This window comes from Rousettus aegyptiacus, unplaced genomic scaffold, assembly GCF_014176215.1.
Source record: "Rousettus aegyptiacus isolate mRouAeg1 unplaced genomic scaffold, mRouAeg1.p scaffold_m13_p_14, whole genome shotgun sequence".
NCBI classification, from domain to species: domain Eukaryota; kingdom Metazoa; phylum Chordata; class Mammalia; order Chiroptera; family Pteropodidae; genus Rousettus; species Rousettus aegyptiacus.
The window spans coordinates 61,537,369-61,553,823 of record NW_023416289.1 but is presented as its reverse complement, the minus strand read 5'-3'; the positions used below and the strand labels follow the sequence as shown (position 1 = coordinate 61,553,823).

At 49.3% G+C, this 16,455-nt stretch overlaps 1 protein-coding gene across 1 annotated transcript in view; it reads left to right on the top strand.

The window, feature by feature from the left end:
- The window catches only part of OCA2 (OCA2 melanosomal transmembrane protein), a 44,152-nt gene that overhangs the window by 26,494 nt on the left and 1,203 nt on the right, over nucleotides 1–16,455 (top strand). Inside the window, exons 18-23 of the mRNA XM_036232075.1 lie at nucleotides 460–568; nucleotides 3,925–4,052; nucleotides 7,780–7,839; nucleotides 8,239–8,343; nucleotides 8,920–9,013; nucleotides 10,234–10,327. Coding sequence (XP_036087968.1) covers nucleotides 460–568; nucleotides 3,925–4,052; nucleotides 7,780–7,839; nucleotides 8,239–8,343; nucleotides 8,920–9,013; nucleotides 10,234–10,327 — 590 coding nt within the window. The remainder of the gene's footprint in view (nucleotides 1–459; nucleotides 569–3,924; nucleotides 4,053–7,779; nucleotides 7,840–8,238; nucleotides 8,344–8,919; nucleotides 9,014–10,233; nucleotides 10,328–16,455) is intronic.

Below are 16,455 nucleotides of genomic sequence, written 5' to 3'. Positions count from 1 at the left end.
GCTCCTTCCAGGGTCCCCGTGAGCGTCCCATGAGGGCCCAGCATGGCCCTCAGCAGGACCCGTACTGTTGCGAGGACGTGTTAAGCGCCTGTGCCATGGGATGGGGCGGACCTGAGGACAGCTGCAGGCCCGAGACCCGTCCCTGGAGGTCACGTGCCCTCTCCCCGGTGGCTCTGCCGCCATCTCACCCGATGCGGGCGGCGGGGCTGGGGACAGTTCCGTGCCTTCTGTGTCGCGCCAAACAGCTGTTCCGCAGGTGTTCGCACGGCACTTTATAAATTTCCCGGTTCATTTTTCACGAACGGTTTGAATGCCCGGATCCGGCGTGCACGGTTCCCGGTAGCGGTTCCCTACTGTCACCTCCCAAAGCGTGGTTCCCCCTAAGGAGGACGGCGTGGGGCCCAGGCGCGTGGCCGGTGGGGGCTCGCGGCGGGCACGGATGGCGGCTTTCTCCCACAGCACAGGATCTCCGACGGCGCCCTCCTCGCCAAGTGCCTGCTGGTGCTGGGGCTCGTCATCCTCATGTTCTTCCTCAGCTCGTTGGTCCCCGGCGTTCACCTCGGTCTCGGTGAGTCCCTCCGTCACTGCGTCCCAGTGGGAAGGGAGCCTGTCTGCTCGGCCTTGTCTCCTGGGGGAGGGGGCGCACGCCCGGCCCCGCAGTCTCGGCACCCTGGTTCCCAGCCCCTCCCGGGCCCAGCGTCAGAAGGGACTCGGGGCGCAGCAGGGTCACCACTCTTGTCCCGCTTGGAGGACAGTCTTCCCGGGGGAGAGACGCAGCCCTGCAGTGCATGCCACCGACCTGCCGATGCCACAAGGGACCGTGAGAGGGCCACGTGGCCCCCCTCCTCCCCGACGGTGCCTCCGCCCCCCGTCCCCGCCTCACCTCCTCCCACCGCCCGCTGTCCCCAGCACCCTGCGGAGGTCACGGGTTCTTGGGAGAGCTGTGCTTTTGGGTCTTACGTCTAAGTCTTGACTCCACTTTGACTTTATCCGTGGGTGTGGTGTAAGAAGGGGATCCAGTTTCGTTTTTTTTACGTCTGCCCAGTTTTTCCAACTCCATTGATTGAAGAGACTGTCTTTACCCCATAGTATGTTTTTTTCCCTCCTTTGTCATAGATTAAATGACCACACAGGCGTGGGTTTATTTCTGCGCTCTGTGCTGTCCCGTTGATCTATGTGTCTGTTTTTATGCCAGCGTCATGCTGTTTTGATGACCGTAGCTTTGTAATATAGTTTGATATCAGGAGCACATCTCCACCTTTGTTCTTCTTTCTCAAGATTGCCATGGCTGTTTGGGATTTTTTGTAGTTCCATATAAATTTAGGATGATTTGTTATAGTTCTGTGAAAAATGCCATTGGTATTTTGATAGGGATTGCACCGAATCAGTAGATTGCTTCGGGTAGTGTGGCCATTTTAACGATGTGGACTCTTCCCAGCCATGAGCACGATACATGCCTCCGTTTATTTATGTCTTCTTCAGTATCTTTCTTTGATGTCTTGTAATTTTCTGAGTGCAGGCCTTTTACCTTCTAGGTTAAATTTATGCCTAGGTATTTATTTTTTGATGAGATTATAAATGAAATTATTTTCGTAGTTTCTCTTTCTGATAGTTCGTTATTGGCTGTCAGCACCGAGCCAATGAAGAAGGGGTTTTGGTGGTGAGACGCCCAGTTGAAGGAATGCACAAGGGGCCCACGGGAGAATGAGATGGCAGGTGCCAGCTTTATTGTGGGGAGCACACAGTTCTATTGCGGGGAGCACGCTTCTGCTTCTGCGCCCCTTCTGCTCCGCAGGGGGCCACATGGCCCCACATATATCAGAGTACGATAGTGGCATTCAGCCACACGCACATGATACAATAAGCTGAATTAGAGTTTACGTATGTTAGGCGTAGGTGCCCTAATATACTAATGAAACATTCTCAATCCAGGGTCCTATTCCTGGCTGTGGGCCTGGATCACAGCCAGGCCCGGGACCCACATTGGTGTATAAAAATACAACCAATTTCTGAATGTCAATTTTGTATCATGCTATTTTACTGAATTCATTTGTTGGTTCTATTTTTTTTTTTTTTGGTAGAATCTTTAGGATTCTCTAAGTGTCATGTCATCTGCAAATAATGTCAGTTTTACTTTCTTTCCAATTAGGATGCCTTATATTTCTCTTTTCGACTGATTGCTGTGGCTCGTCCTTCCAATACTGTGTTGACTAGAGTGGGGAAGGTGGGCATCCTTGTCTTATTCTGCTCTTAAGGAAAACGCTTGTGGCCTTTCCCCATTGAGTGTGGTGTGAGCCGTGGGCTTGTCCTACGTGGCTTTCATTGTGTTGAGGTGCGTTCCCTCTGTTCCCACTTTGCTGAGAGTTTTTATCATAAATCCATGCTGGATTTTGTCACATGCTTTTTCTGCCTCTGTTGATGTCATTGTATGATTTTTGTTCTTTTGCTAATGTGGTGTGTCACCTTAATTGATTTGCACGTATTGAGCCAGGCTTGCATCCCAGGAATAAATTCCACTTGATCATGGCGTGTGATGTTTCTAACGTTTTGCTGAATTCAGTTTGCTCATCATACTTTGTCGAGGATTTTTGCATCTATGTTCATGAGGGATATTGGCCTACAGTTTTCTGTCTTTATAATGTCTTTGTCTGACTTTGGAATCAGGAATAGTGGCCCCATAAAATGAGTTTGGGAGTTTTCCCTCCTCCTGAATTTTTAGAATAGTTTGAGAAGGATAGGTATTAATTTTTCTTTGAATATTTGGTAAAATTCATCTGTGAAGCTGTCTGGTCCAGGACTTCTGTTTGTTGGGAGTTTTATTATCTATTATAAATAAATTAATTAAACTGATTTGATTTTGTTAGTAGTGATTGGTTGGTTTAGATTTTCTGTTTCTTCTTGATTCGGTCTTGGAAAATTGTATGTTTCTAGGAATGTGTCCATTTGTTCTGGGTTGTCCAGTTTGTTGGTAAATAGTTGTTCTTAGTGTTTACTTGTGATCTCCTGTATTTCTGTGGTGTCGGCTGTCACTTCTCTTTACTTTCCGTTTTTATTTGTCTGAGTTCTCTCTCTCGAGTCTGGTTAAAAGTTGATCAATTTTATCTTTTCAAAGAATCTGTTTTTGTTTTTTTTGATCTCCTATATTGTTTATTTTTTACACTCCATTTATTTCTGCTGTGCTCTTTATTCCTTTCTTCCACTTGCTTTGGGCTTTGTTTGTTCTTTTCCTAGTTCCCATAGGTGTAAGATTAGGTTGTTTATTTGAGATTTTTCTTGTTTCTTGAGTTAGTCCTGTATTTCTATGAATTTCCCTCTTAGGACTGCTTTTGCTGTGTCCCCTAGATTTTGGGTCACTGTTTCCATTTTCATTTGTCTCAGGCTAGCGTTCTTGATTTTTTTCTGTGATCTCATTGTTAACTCATTCATTGTTTCCTAGCATGTTATTTACCCTTCATGTGTTTGTGTGTTTTTCCGTTTATTTCTTGGAATTGATTTCTATTATTGTGGTCGGATATGATTTCAGTTTTCTTAAATGTACTGAGACTTGTGGTCTGACATATGGTCTGTCTTGGAAAAGGTTCCAAGTGCACTTGAAAAGAATGTATATTCTGCCTCTTTGGGTTAAAATGCTCTAAAGATGTCAATTAAATCATCCGGCCTTGCGTATCAATTAAGGCCACTGTTTCCTTGTTGATTTTCTGTCCGGAAGATCTGCCCATCGGTGTCAGTTCAGTGTTGAAGCTCATCATCTTGATCGTAGTGTTGGTTTCGGGGGCATATACCCTGCCCAAATATAAATTGTAAATACGTTCGGTTTTCAGAATGAGTTGTCCTCAGTAAGGAAAAGAGCAATCAGAAGGTGAAAAGCGAATCAATGTGCTAACGACGGAAGCGCATCCGCACACCCATTTCTCTGTTTCCCAGGGTGGATCGCTGTTCTGGGCGCCATCTGGTTGCTGATTTTAGCCGACATCCACGAGTTTGAGATCATTCTACACCGAGTGGAATGGGCGACACTTCTGTTCTTCGCAGCGCTCTTTGTCCTGATGGAGGTGAGACCTCAGAGCTCCTGCAACGTGACCTCTTGGCCAGTGTTCATATTTCGTAATTTATTTACTGAGCAAAGAGAGCCTAAGTCTGTCAGTCTTTCCACAGATTGACCCAGTGGGAAATGATGGAGGTCGTAATTAGACTATTTTAAGTTAAACCAGCTTTTATCTCAAGATAGCCACCCTCAAAATTCCTGATAAAATTGTTTACTTGCTTGCCATTATTTTTTTTCTTGAATTGTCTTTAGGGTTTGTAAACTTGTTCTAAATCCATTTGCTGTAAAGTGGAATTTGCTCAGTTTGGTTTGGAGCAAAATGACTTGTTACAGCAAGTCCGTAGGGTAGATCTTGATTTATTTTACTTTTTGTAATATTTAACCAAATAGTCTATGTTATCATGGAAAAGAATACCTCAGAGAGAAGAGTGAATAATATATATTAGTTATAGTCGTTACAAAATTATTCACAGAACTTTCAACCTTGAGACTTGATTTGTAAACCTGTGTCTTCCCGAAGTACAAGGTTCCACTGACGCAGAAACACGCTGGTGTCCCGGGGGCCCCTCAAGCGTGCCGACGTCTCCGAGTCGCCGCAGCTCGCTGATCGCAGACCCATTCCTTCTTAATTCTCCCCTGGGTTGACATCTTGATGCTGTTTTTTTCTACCTGTTTTTAAGACAGGTCCTTTGAATCTTTGAAACCCGTGTCTTTACTCATAACGGGACGTGTGTGGCCGGCAGGCGGCCATGTCCGCCTTCCTGCTCTGCGTCCCCTTTCTCTTCCACGCGCTGCTTCCACACAACACACGGGACGCGGACGGGCCCGCGGAGTCTCCGCCCAGTCACACGTTCGCCCTGGGCGTGAGCTGCTGGCTCACCTCGTTCTCGACTTGTTTTTCTGAGCTTCACACTTCACTTGGTGTTGGTGGGGCGGGGAGGGGCAGTAAACACTGGATGTTTAAAAACAACTTTATTGAGGTACAATTTGCATATTCTAAAATTCACCCATTTTCAGTTTACATGATTTTTAGTAAATTTAGAACATTTCCGTTCTCTCGCCGACCCCTTGCGCCCAGTACAGGGCATTCTAGTTCCAGCTCCACCTCCAGGATTGCGAACCTTCTTCCTGTTCATTGATCGACTACGAGGAATCACATTCTGTCATCTTTTCTGTCTGCTCTTTAAAACGAGAGTAGCGACATCGGGCTTCCCGTGTCCTTGTGTCTCTGAGTGCACGCTGCCACTGCTGAGGGCACTGCACTGTGCACGTACTGCATTTTATTCCAAGACCGTGTCATGGAAAATGATCACGGCGCTAACACTAGGCAGGCTGCAGGCTCTGATTTGTAAGCTGCGTGTGATAAGTTCATGTGAATTGAAGCCAAACTCCAGACCAGGCTCCACTGCAGCCTTGAAGATTGTCCTTGGTGAGCCTCATCTTCTCATGCAAGTCACTTTTGTGTATGTTACCTTTATTCATGAGCAATGGGGATATACCCCCCGAGAAACAACAAATCGCAGGGAGTGGAGGAACGTTTATTCTCTGGGGAAGAGTTGCCTTCCATGCTTGTCTGAGGCGCAGACTGACCACCAATGGGTTAGTTTACAAGTTCAAAAACACCAAGGACTTGTTCCTCTTGCCTTAAAAAAAGAAAACTCACCGAGTGAGAACAAAAGCAAACACAGCGCTATCTCTGTGAAAAACACTTAACAAAAAATAAATTAATTTTATTCCTTTAATTTGCTGTTTTCCAAGCTACTTCAAGATGGGATTAGTTTGTAAATTATAGATGCCGTAGCTGGGTTTCTGATTCCCACGTGCGGGAGCAGCACGATTATAACGTGTTCCAAATGTTTGTGGAAACAGCTGGCTGTATCAGCCGTAAACGTGTAAGAACTTTCAATACGTTGTAGAGGTTTTAGAAATCGGAGTTTTTCGCTCAGGTCAGGTTTTGATGGAGACGGTCTGAACGTTAAGTTAGGACGTCACGGAGAAGGAGAAGCCAGCTGGGAAGAGCAGAGCAAGGGGCGCAGTGCTTTTCCGCGGGCTTCACGAAGGCCGCCAGGGCGACGGCGGGTGCCCCCTGCCGGCCGTGACGGGCCAGGCCGCTCTGCGCCCTTCCCTCCTGGTCCAGAGTTGCCGTGTGACTCATACCGACCCATCTCACCCCGTCGAGGGCTCAAGGGGACACGAGGCCCTGCCCATGCTCCTGCCCAGGTCCCCGGCGGAGGTGACGGGTAGACCGGTCAAACGCGCAGGACTTGGCACAGGAGAAGTCACACACCTAATCTGTCCTTCAGTCTAGGAGTTAGCCGAAGAGGACTCTCAATAGGTGTCAGGATGAGAAAGTCGAGCGTCGGTTCTTCTACGGGGAGTGAGCCCACTGAAGCCCACTCTTCCCGCTGACCACGGCTGGACCATCGGACCAAAAACAGAAGTCAGCCATCGTGGCTTCTGAAAAATAAGCACGAGCAGACGGAACGTGGGGGGAGCCAGCACCCCGAGAAGCGACCCCTCCAGGGTGTTTCTCCCGCTGTTCCTCTCCTGGACTTCCCTTCAGGGCGGGCTTCTGTCAGAGGCTGCTGGCCCTGTCTCTCCATCCGGGGGCCCAGGGGGAGAGGCCCCTGTGGGCCTCAGGAGCCGTCCCCCACTTCTGAGCAGGACCTGGCACGGGTCTCACTCAGCTTAGTATCTGTGCAGCTCCCATTTGGGACGGACCCCACCCAGCCTAGCGAAGACCTGGGGCGCTGTCTGAGGTCGGAACCGCCCACACACGCCTCTGGCTGCATGGCATGAAGCAGGTGTGGGGGCTGAGAGCACGCGGCTGGACCTGGCCCTCTGCGCGGGTCCCTGACAGCTGGGCCGTGCTCATGTGCGACAGCCCCGGGCTCGCACAGGAAGTATGGCCTGGACCCGCCACTCGCAACCACAGCCAGTGTAAATCAGAAATCTCTGAGAAAACCCCAGTGTCCTGAAATTCAGCAATACCACTGTTCTGATGAAGTCGCGGGTCAAAGGTCACAGCACGTTCTCCCGGTGCCGGGCTCCCCAGCTTTAAGTGACAGCGAGCGGACGGGGTCAGGCCGACGTCCATAATACGTCCTGCTCAGCAACACAGTCGCTGCGAAAAGGCCACATTCGAGAGGTGCTGGGCAGCCGTGTCACCCCGCAGCTGGTTCCCTCCTGGCGCTTCCTCTCCAGGGTCCCTGGGGTCAGGACAGGGGTGGGGTGGGGGCACGGCCTGAGCAGACCAGCCCCGTCCCGGTTCTCCCGCCGCTGCCTGGACGCGGCCCTCTGAATCTGCCCGACGCTGAGGAAACAAAGCTCGCCTTCCTTCCTGTGACAGTTACGTAAACCACGCATCTTCTCATTCTGAAACACCGTGATGTTTAACTTAAAAAGGAGTGTGCCGGCACCTGCCTGAACGACTTGTGTGCAGGGCCCTCTCCTGTGGTCCCAGGGAGGGGATCTTCTGTCCAGCTTTGAACTTGACCTGGACGTGAGCCCAGCCCCTGGACGCCCCGCGTCTGCGGCCGTGCTTGTCCTGGGAGGGCCTTCGCTGTGCGGATGGGACCGCCGGTGTTTACGGACCGAGGACTGGGTGTCTTCTGACGACGAGGAGTGGGCGCCTGTGCCTCGCTTATGTTCGCTTACTTCCATCAGAAGCACGGCTTCTAAAAACGTGCGTGTATTCTGTTCTGCAGTAATTCTCGCACGTCCGTCTCTTCCAGGCGCTGGCCCACCTCCACCTGATAGAGTACGTTGGCGAACAGACGACTTTGCTCATAAAGGTGCGTGACACACTGCGCGAGTGAGGTAAGAAGGACAGCGGGGGCCTGTTCTGGGGGCCTGGAGACAACACGGCTCCCAGAGACCCCGTGACCGCAGGGCCCGTGCTCTGCTGTCGGCCCCCGGCGAAAACCTGCCCAGGGACAGCAGCGGGCAGTGACAGTGAGAGGCCCAGCCCCGGGGCTGTGCCCGAGGCCAGGTCGCCGCGACTGCGTGTGCCGCCACCAGGAAGGACGTCACTGCCCCGCTTCCCGTGGCCGGGTGACGAGGGCGTGTCTGGGCACGTGCCCGGCCCCCGGTGTCCTCGCGTGTCGGGACGGGTGACGGGCCTCGTTCCCGTCCGGGCGCGTGTGGCTCCACGCGGCGCTGACACCTGGTGCCGCTCTGTCTGCCCCTCCCAGATGGTCCCCGAGGACCGGCGCCTGGCCGCCGCCATCGTGCTGGTGCTCTGGGTGTCGGCCGCCGCGTCGTCGCTGATCGACAACATCCCGTTCACAGCCACCATGGTGAGTCGCGCGGCCCCTCGGGGAGTGGGCGACACCGCTCCGGCCAGCCCGCGTGGCTTCCTGGAGGCTGCCTGGCACCTGTCGGATGAGGGGCGTCCGCAGGGGCAGCAGACCGCGGGGGCACAGGGCCACAGCGGGGGGCGCGGGCTCACCGCACCCCGCGCCCTCGCAGCCGTGTCCGGTTCCCGCCCCGACGCGGGAATGAGGCCGGAGCCCCACCCCCAGCAGCGACTTCCCCTCCCACCGACGGCACGGGGCCGCGAGCCCGGGGCGCGTGCGGGTTCAAGCCCGTGGTGTGTGGCTGCCGGGCCTGGGTCAGGGGTCCGGCCCTCGCGCTGCGGGAGGCTCCTGTGACGTCGCCCATTTGACACCCACGGCAGGGATGGCCACTCGGTCACGTGGCTGGGAACGGTGGGCTCAAAGTCAAGGCCGTGCGCGTCCCATGGCTCCTGCGGTTCCCCTTTAAGCCCCCCGGGACTCTGACAACTGGGCGGCAGGCCATGGCCGGCTCCCGTAAGCCGTGGCTGGGCCCCCTCGGCGCCCGCCCGGTGCGACGGCCCTGTCCTTCCTCCGCAGGTCCCCGTGCTGCTGAGCCTGAGCCGAGACCCCGAGGTCCGCCTGCCCATACCTCCGCTCATGTACGCGCTGGCCCTCGGGGCCTGCCTGGGAGGTAAGGGCGGCCCGCCGGGGCACCAGGGTGGTCTGATGGCCGGCGCGGCTGGCTGGAGGTGGCTGCGGCGTCCCATGGTGGCTGCCCAAGGGCACCAGCCCCTCAGAGCTGGTCACTCCCTCTGGGAGCCCTCACTGCCATGGTCCGCGGAGCTGCTGCTGACACCTGAGTCCCCGGCCGAGGACGGTGGCTCCTTAGGGCTCAGAGTCCGCAGGCTCGCTCTCCGCAGCCCTGCAGGCTGCTCTCCCTCCTCCCTCCCTGCCTCCCTCCTCTGCTCTCTCCCCCTCCTGCTTCCCCCCTCCCCCCCACGCGTGGCTCACGGGTTGGGTGCAGCATTCAGTCAGAAGCCATCCCCAGCGGCAGTTTCTCTGAGGCGCACAGAGGAACAGCAGCGGGACTTCAGCAGCACCGTGACCTTGGCGAGGCGGGGCCTGCGCGGGGCGCAGGCTCGGCGGGGCCCCGAGCCTCGGTTTTCACTGACTTTGTCTTGTCGACGCGTGGACTGCGCCCGGCCTTAAGGCCAGGCGTGTCAGCAGCCGGGGCGGCCGGCTGTTCCAGGGGTTTCTGCGGAAAAGGCCCCGTCTAAGTCTCACGCCAGGGAAGGCAGAGGGGGGTGGTGCTGGGCACCTGGTGGCCGTGTCCGGGCTTTGGGGACGCGCGTTCAGCTGGGCGTCGTCTGCAAGGCCCCTCCTGGGAGGCAGGCGGTGCCGTGGGCTCCCAGGGGACACGGCCCGCGGCGTCCTGGCTCTGCGGTGTGCCTCGCCGGGAGCCCAGGGGACACAGAGCCTGCCGAGCGGCTCTCGGTGCAGGGCTCTGTCCGTGGTGCTGACACGGGGCTGCCCCGGTGCCCCGGCCCCGCGCTGGCTCCAGATGGGCGCCCACTGGGCGCCAGTCCTGGGGACCGTGTCTGCCTCGGGTCCGTGCGCGCCCCTCACAGCCGGGCCAAACCGGCGGAGCCTGGGTTGCGTGCCCACCCGCAGACGCCGCCCTCCGTGGCCTCCCCGGCCGTGGCTGCGTCCAGCTGGCCTCAGCCCCGCGCCCGGGTACGTGTGTGCGCACGCGTCCCCTGGCCAGTGCTCTGGGACTCACCCTGCGGCGTGCACCCACCGCGCCACCCACGCAGGGGGCGGCCGCCCTCCGAGGCCGCGGCCCGCAGCCCCGCACCAACCCCGCCGCCGTCTGCGGGGGGCCGCGCGCCCCACTCGTCGCTCTGCTTCCAGGGAACGGGACCCTGATCGCCGCGTCCGCCAACGTGGTCTGCGCCGGGATCGCCGAGCAGCGCGGCTACGGCTTCTCCTTCCTGCAGTTCTTCAGGTGCGCGCGGCGGGGCGCGGGCAGCGGTGGGCCCGGGCGTCGGGGCGCAGAGCGAGGCCGCGCCGCGCGCCCCCGGCTCTGTCTGTCTGTCTGAGGGCTGGACTCTCTCTCTTTCTTTTTTTCTCTTTCTTTTTTATAGAGTGTTTTACTTTCTTACAGAGACAAACTTTTTTTTTGTAGAGACAGTTTGTTTTTTTCTTTCTTCCTTTTTTTTCTTTCTTTCCTTTCTCTCTTTTTCCTTTCTTTCAAGACTGACTCTTTTCCCCACTATTAATATTTTTTTTAATTAAAAATTATTAGGGTGACATTGATCAACAAAACCCAGTAAGTTTCAAGTGTACAGTGCAACAGGAAGGTATATATATATTGCATTGTGTGTTCACTGCCCATAGTTAGATTTCTTTCTGTCACCACATATTTGACCCCTTTTACCCCATTTCCTGCCCCTCCCCTCCCCTCCGGGTAATCACTAGTCTGCTGTCCATGTCCATGAGTCTCTGTCATGTTTGTTTATTGCTTTTAGACTATATCCCTCATATGAATGATGTCATGTGAATTTCAGCTTTTTCCATCTGACTTATTTCGCTTAGCATGATTATCTCAAGACCCATCCATATTGTTGCAAATGGCAGTATTTCATCTCTTCTTATGGCTGAGTAATATTCCATTGTATGTACGTACCACAGCTTCTTTAGCCAATCATCTGTCATAGGACACTTTGGTTGCTTCCATGTCCTGGCCACTGTGAATAATGCTGCTACGAATATCAGTGTGCAAATATCTTTTCAGATACGGGTTTTCAAGTCTTTGGGATAAATACCAGTAGAGACATTGCTGGATTGTATGGTAGATCGATTCTTAGTTTTTTGAGGAACCTCCATATTGTTTTCCACAGCGGCTGTACCAATTTGCAGTCCCACCAGCAGTGTGTGAGGGTTCCTTTTTCTCCACGTCCTCTCCAACACTTGGTATGACTTATCCTATTGATGACAGCCATTCTAACAGGTGTGAGGTGGTATCTCATTGTGGTTTTGATTTGCATTTCCCTCGTAGCTATTGAAGTTGAGCATCCTTTCATATGTCTGTTGGCCATTTGCATGTCTTCTTTGGAGAAATGTCTGTTCAGGTCCTCTGCCCATTGTTTAATTGGATTGTTTGTTTTTTTGTTGTTATTGAGTTGTATGAGTTCTTCGTTGTGTATTTTGTGTATTTGGTTCTTAATGGAGGCGTTGTTTGCAAATATATTTTCGCATTCGGATGGTTGTCTCTTTACCTTGTTTACGGTTTCTTTTGCCGAGCAGAAGCTTTTTAGTTCGTTGTAGTCCCATTTATTCATTTTTGCTTTTACTCCCCCTGCCTTCGAGGTCAAATTCATAAAATCCTTATTAAGTCCAAGGTCCATGAGTTTAATACCTGTTTTCTTCTATGCGGTTTATTGTTTCTGGTCTTATATTCAGGTCCTTAATACATTTTGAGCTAATTTTGGTGTGAGGTGATAGAAACAGTCTAGTTTCATTCTTTTGCAGGTGGCTTTCCAGTTTTCCTAGCACCATTTATTGAAGAGGCTCTCCTTTCTCCACTGTGTGTTTTTGGCTCCTTTGTCGAAAATTACTTTCCCATATATCTATGGGTTTATTTCTGGACTCCCGATTCTGTTCCACTGGTCTGTGTGTCTGCTTCTGTGGCAATACCATGCCATTTTGATTATTGTTGCTTTGTTATATAATTTGAAGTCGGGCTGAGTAATGCCTCCAGCCTCTTTCTTTTTTCTCAGGATGGCTTTGGTGATTCGGGGTCTTTTGTGCTTCCATACAAATCTGATGATTTTTTGTTCTATTTCTTTAAAAAAAAAAATGCCAATAGGATTTTGATGGGGATTGCCTTTCATCTGTAATACGCTTTCGGTAATATGCTCATTTTAACTATGTTGATTCTTTCCATTTCTTTGTCTTCTTCAGTTTCTTTTAGCAGAGTCGTATAGTTTTCATTGCATAGGTCCTTCACGTATTTTGTTAGCTTTAGTCCTAGGTGTTTTCTTCATTGAGGAATTGTTTTCTTCATTTCTTTTTGTGATAATTTATTTTCAGAGTATAGGAATACTGTTGATTTTTAAACTTTGATTTTGTATCCAGAAACTTTACTGTATTTTCTTATTGTTTCTAGTAGTGTTTTAGTGGAGTATTTAGAGTTATCTGTATAGAGAATCATGCCATCTACAAATTGTGACAGTTTGACTTCTTCACTTCCTATTTGGATGCATTTTATTTCTTTCTCTTGCCTGATTGCTGTAGCCAGGACCTCCAAAATTATATGGAATAACAGTGGTGATAGCAGACAGTCTTGTCTCATTCCCAATCTTAGAGAGAAGGTTTTTAGTTTTTCACCATTAAGTATAATGCTGGCTGAGGGTTTGGCATATATGGCCTTCATTGTGTTGAGGTACTTTCCTTTTATACCTCTTTTCTTAAGTGTTTTAATCATAAATGGATGCTGTATCTTGTCAAAGGCTTTTTCTGCATCTATTGATATGATCACATAATTCTTATTCTTTATTTTGTTAATGTGGCGTATCACATTAACCGATTTGAGCATGCTAAACCATCCCCTCAATGACGCCCACTTGATCATGGTGTGTAATTTTTAATGTGTCGTATTTGATTCACTAGTATCTGTCTCATTTGGGACTTTTGTATCTGTGTTCATGAGAGATATTGGTCTGTAGTTTTCTTTTTTGTGTGTTATTTTACCAGGTTTTGGTATCAGGGTAATATTGGCCTCATAAAATGAGTTGGAAAGTATTGCCTCCTCTTCAATTCTTTGGAAGAATTTGAGGAGAATAGGTATTAAATCTTCTTTGAATGTTTGGTAGCATGCACTGGTGAAGCCATCTGGTCCTGGACTTTCACTTTTTGGAAGGTTTTTGATGATTGTTTCCATTTCCTTACTGTCAATCGATCTATTTAGATTCTCCAGTTCTTTGTGATTTAGTCTAGGAAATTGTCCATTTCTTCTAGGTTCTTAAATTTGCTCTTATGTAATTCTTCATAGTGTTCTTGCATGATCTTTTGTATTTATACGGTATCTGTCATAGCTTCTCTTTCATTCTTGATTTTGTTATTTGTGTCCTCCTTTTTTCTGTAGTGAGTCTAGCCAGGGGTTTGTCAAGTTTATTAATCTTCTCAAAGAGCCAGCTCTTTGTTGCGTTTATTTTTGCTATTCTCTTTTTATTGTCAATTTCATTTAATTCTGTCCTAATTTTGATGATTTCCTTCCTTCTGCTGATTTGGGGCTTCATATGTTCTTTTTCTAGTTTTTTTAGATGTAGCATTACATTGTCTATTTGGGCTCATTCTTGTTTTTTGAGATAGATCTGTAATGATATGAACTGCCCTCTTATTAAACACTTTTGCTGTGTCCTAAAAATTTTGATATGTTGTACTTTTATTGTCATTTGCTTCTATGTATCTCTTGATTTCTTCTCTGACCCAGTTATTCTTCATAGTATGTTGGTTAATCTCCATGTAATTGTGGTTCTTCATGCTTTCTTTTTACAGTTGATCTCAGCTCCAAAGCATTATGATCAGAGAATATGATTTCGAACCTCCTATACTTGTTGAGGCTGTCTCTGTGTTCCAGCATGTGGTCCATCCTTGAGAATGTTCCATGCGCACTAGAGAAGAATATATAAGCAGGTGTTAGGGATGGAAGGCTCTGTAAATGTCAATTATGTCCAGTTGGTCTGCTGTGTCATTTAAGGATGTTATTTCCTTATTGATCTCCTGTTTGGATGATCTGTCCATATCTGACAGTGGGGTATTTAGGTTCCCTACTACGATAGTGGTTTGATCAGTTTCTCCCGTTAGTTAGTTCTGTTAGTAATTGCTTTATATATTTCAGGGCTCCCCGATAGGGAGCATATTTATTAATAAGTGTTATGTCTTCTTTGTATTCGATTCCCTTTATCATTATGAGGTGTTCCTCACTATCTCTCTTTACCTTTTTATTGTGAAGTCTATTTTATCCGATATTAGTACCGCTACTCCTGCTTTTCTCTAAATGCCATTTGCTTGAAATATCATTTTCTACCCTTTCACTTTGAGTTTATGTTTGTCTTTGGAGCTGAGATGTGTCTCTTGGAGGCAGCATATGGTTAGGTTTCATTTTTCGATCCAGCCTGTTACTCTGTGCCTTCCTATTGGTGAGTTCAGTCCATTCACATTCAGGGTGATTATCGTAACATGAGGTCTCCTTCAGGCATTTTATCTTGCCTTCTGCTTCCTTGTGCTTGCGTTTCTGTCTGTCGTTTTATTTTTGCTGGGTTTCGTGAGTTTTCCCTCTGGTCCTTCTTGTTTCATGCTGTGCACTTACGCTCTGGATCTTTGGCGTGTGGTCACCACTGAGATATGGAAAGAGGAGTTGTGTATCTACACAGCAGTCCATCTTCTGCATGCGCCTTGTCTCCATTCCCCTTTGTGAATTTGGATCCTTGTTCCCTCCCCTTTCCTGTCATTGTTGACTCAGATTGTCCCTATATGTGCTGCACGTTTATTTCTAACTCAAAATAGCAGTTACCTTCTTTGTTTAGGCTTATGATGCCCTGTTTTAATATGGATTGTACTCCTCTGTCTTCGTTTGACTGCTAGTTACCTTATTCACAGTTATGTGTCTTTTTCATCATTTTGTTTCAGGGGGGCTGACCCCTTTCAGTATTTCCTATCACGCAGGCCTTGTAGTGGAGAATTCCCTAAATTTTTGTATATCTGTAAAGGTCTTTATTTTTCCTTTGTATCTAAAGGTGAACTTTGCTGGATTTATTCTTTTCGGCTGGTAATTTCTTTCATTTAATTTTGGTTCCACTCGTTTCTTGCTTGCAAGGTTTGTGCTGAGAAATCCGAAGATAGTCTAAGGAGTTTTCCTTTATAGGTTACTGTCTTCTTTTCCATGGCTGTCTTGAGAATTTTCTTTATCATTAATTTTTGACAATTTTAATGTTATGTGTCTTGGAGAAGGCCTTTCTGGGTTGAGATAATTGGGTGTTCTGCTAGCTTCTTGGATTCAAAGCTCCAGCTCATTCCTTGGATTTGGGAAATTCTTGTCAACTATTTGTCTGAATATGCTCTGCTCCCTTTTCCTTCTAGAATACCCAGTTTTCTGATGGTGTCAGCTAGTTCTTGTATATCATTCATTTTCTTTTTATTCTCCGGTTTCCCTCTTCTTCCTTCTGAGTCATTTCTAGATTTCTGTCTTTGATATCACTGATTCTTTGCTCCCTTTGGTCAGCTCTGTTTCCTAAGCTTGATATTTCACTGTTCATCTCTTCTGCTGTGTTCACCTCCAGAAGTTCTATTTGGTTCTTTTTCAGGGTGTTAATCTTGCTTAAAAAAAAAAAACATTTTGCTAGTCTATTGTGATTCTATGTTATTGGAATTGGTGATTTGGTTTATTTTGTATCTCATTGATTTTTTTCTAAAGGAATGCAATCCTGAATTCTGTCGTTTAAATCGTATGTTTTGGTGTCTTTAAGCTTATTTTCTGAAGATTTTTCTCTTTCTTTCTGAGCTGCCTTATCATCCTGATTGTTAATGCTGTCTGGTGGACTGTTTCTGTGCCTGGGCGTTAATGGGAGTGCACTCCGCTTTTTTTCAGAAAGAGTTATTGTATAGAGATCTCTCTTTAGTCTGTTTCTAAGAAGGAGTTTTCCTTTTGAGTTCCAGCAGGTGGCATCCAAGCCTCTTGGATCTCTGCTTTGAGACTAATGCCTTTTTTTTTCGGTTTGATATACTGAATATTGAAATCACCATCAGCTACTCTCCGTCGCAGCCCCTGTCTGTGACACCTGGACAGTTTTGTTTTGGTACTAGTTGTGCAAATTCCCCTGGGGCTCCGGGGTGCTAGGTCTGGGAGGACATGGGGTGGAGGGGGGGTGTGCTCTGGGATGGAGGACGGGGTCGCTCCCAGGCGCAGCGTCTCGGCATCCTGCTTCACCGCCCCAGCTGCCGAGACACAGCTGTTGCCCTCTGCACTTACTGCTCTGCTTTCTGTCGTGCTCGCTGGTCCCTCGGGCACGGCTGTTTGGGGGACCAGCTTCAAATTCTCACCTCCACCCATGCGTGCAATTCAGCTTGTAC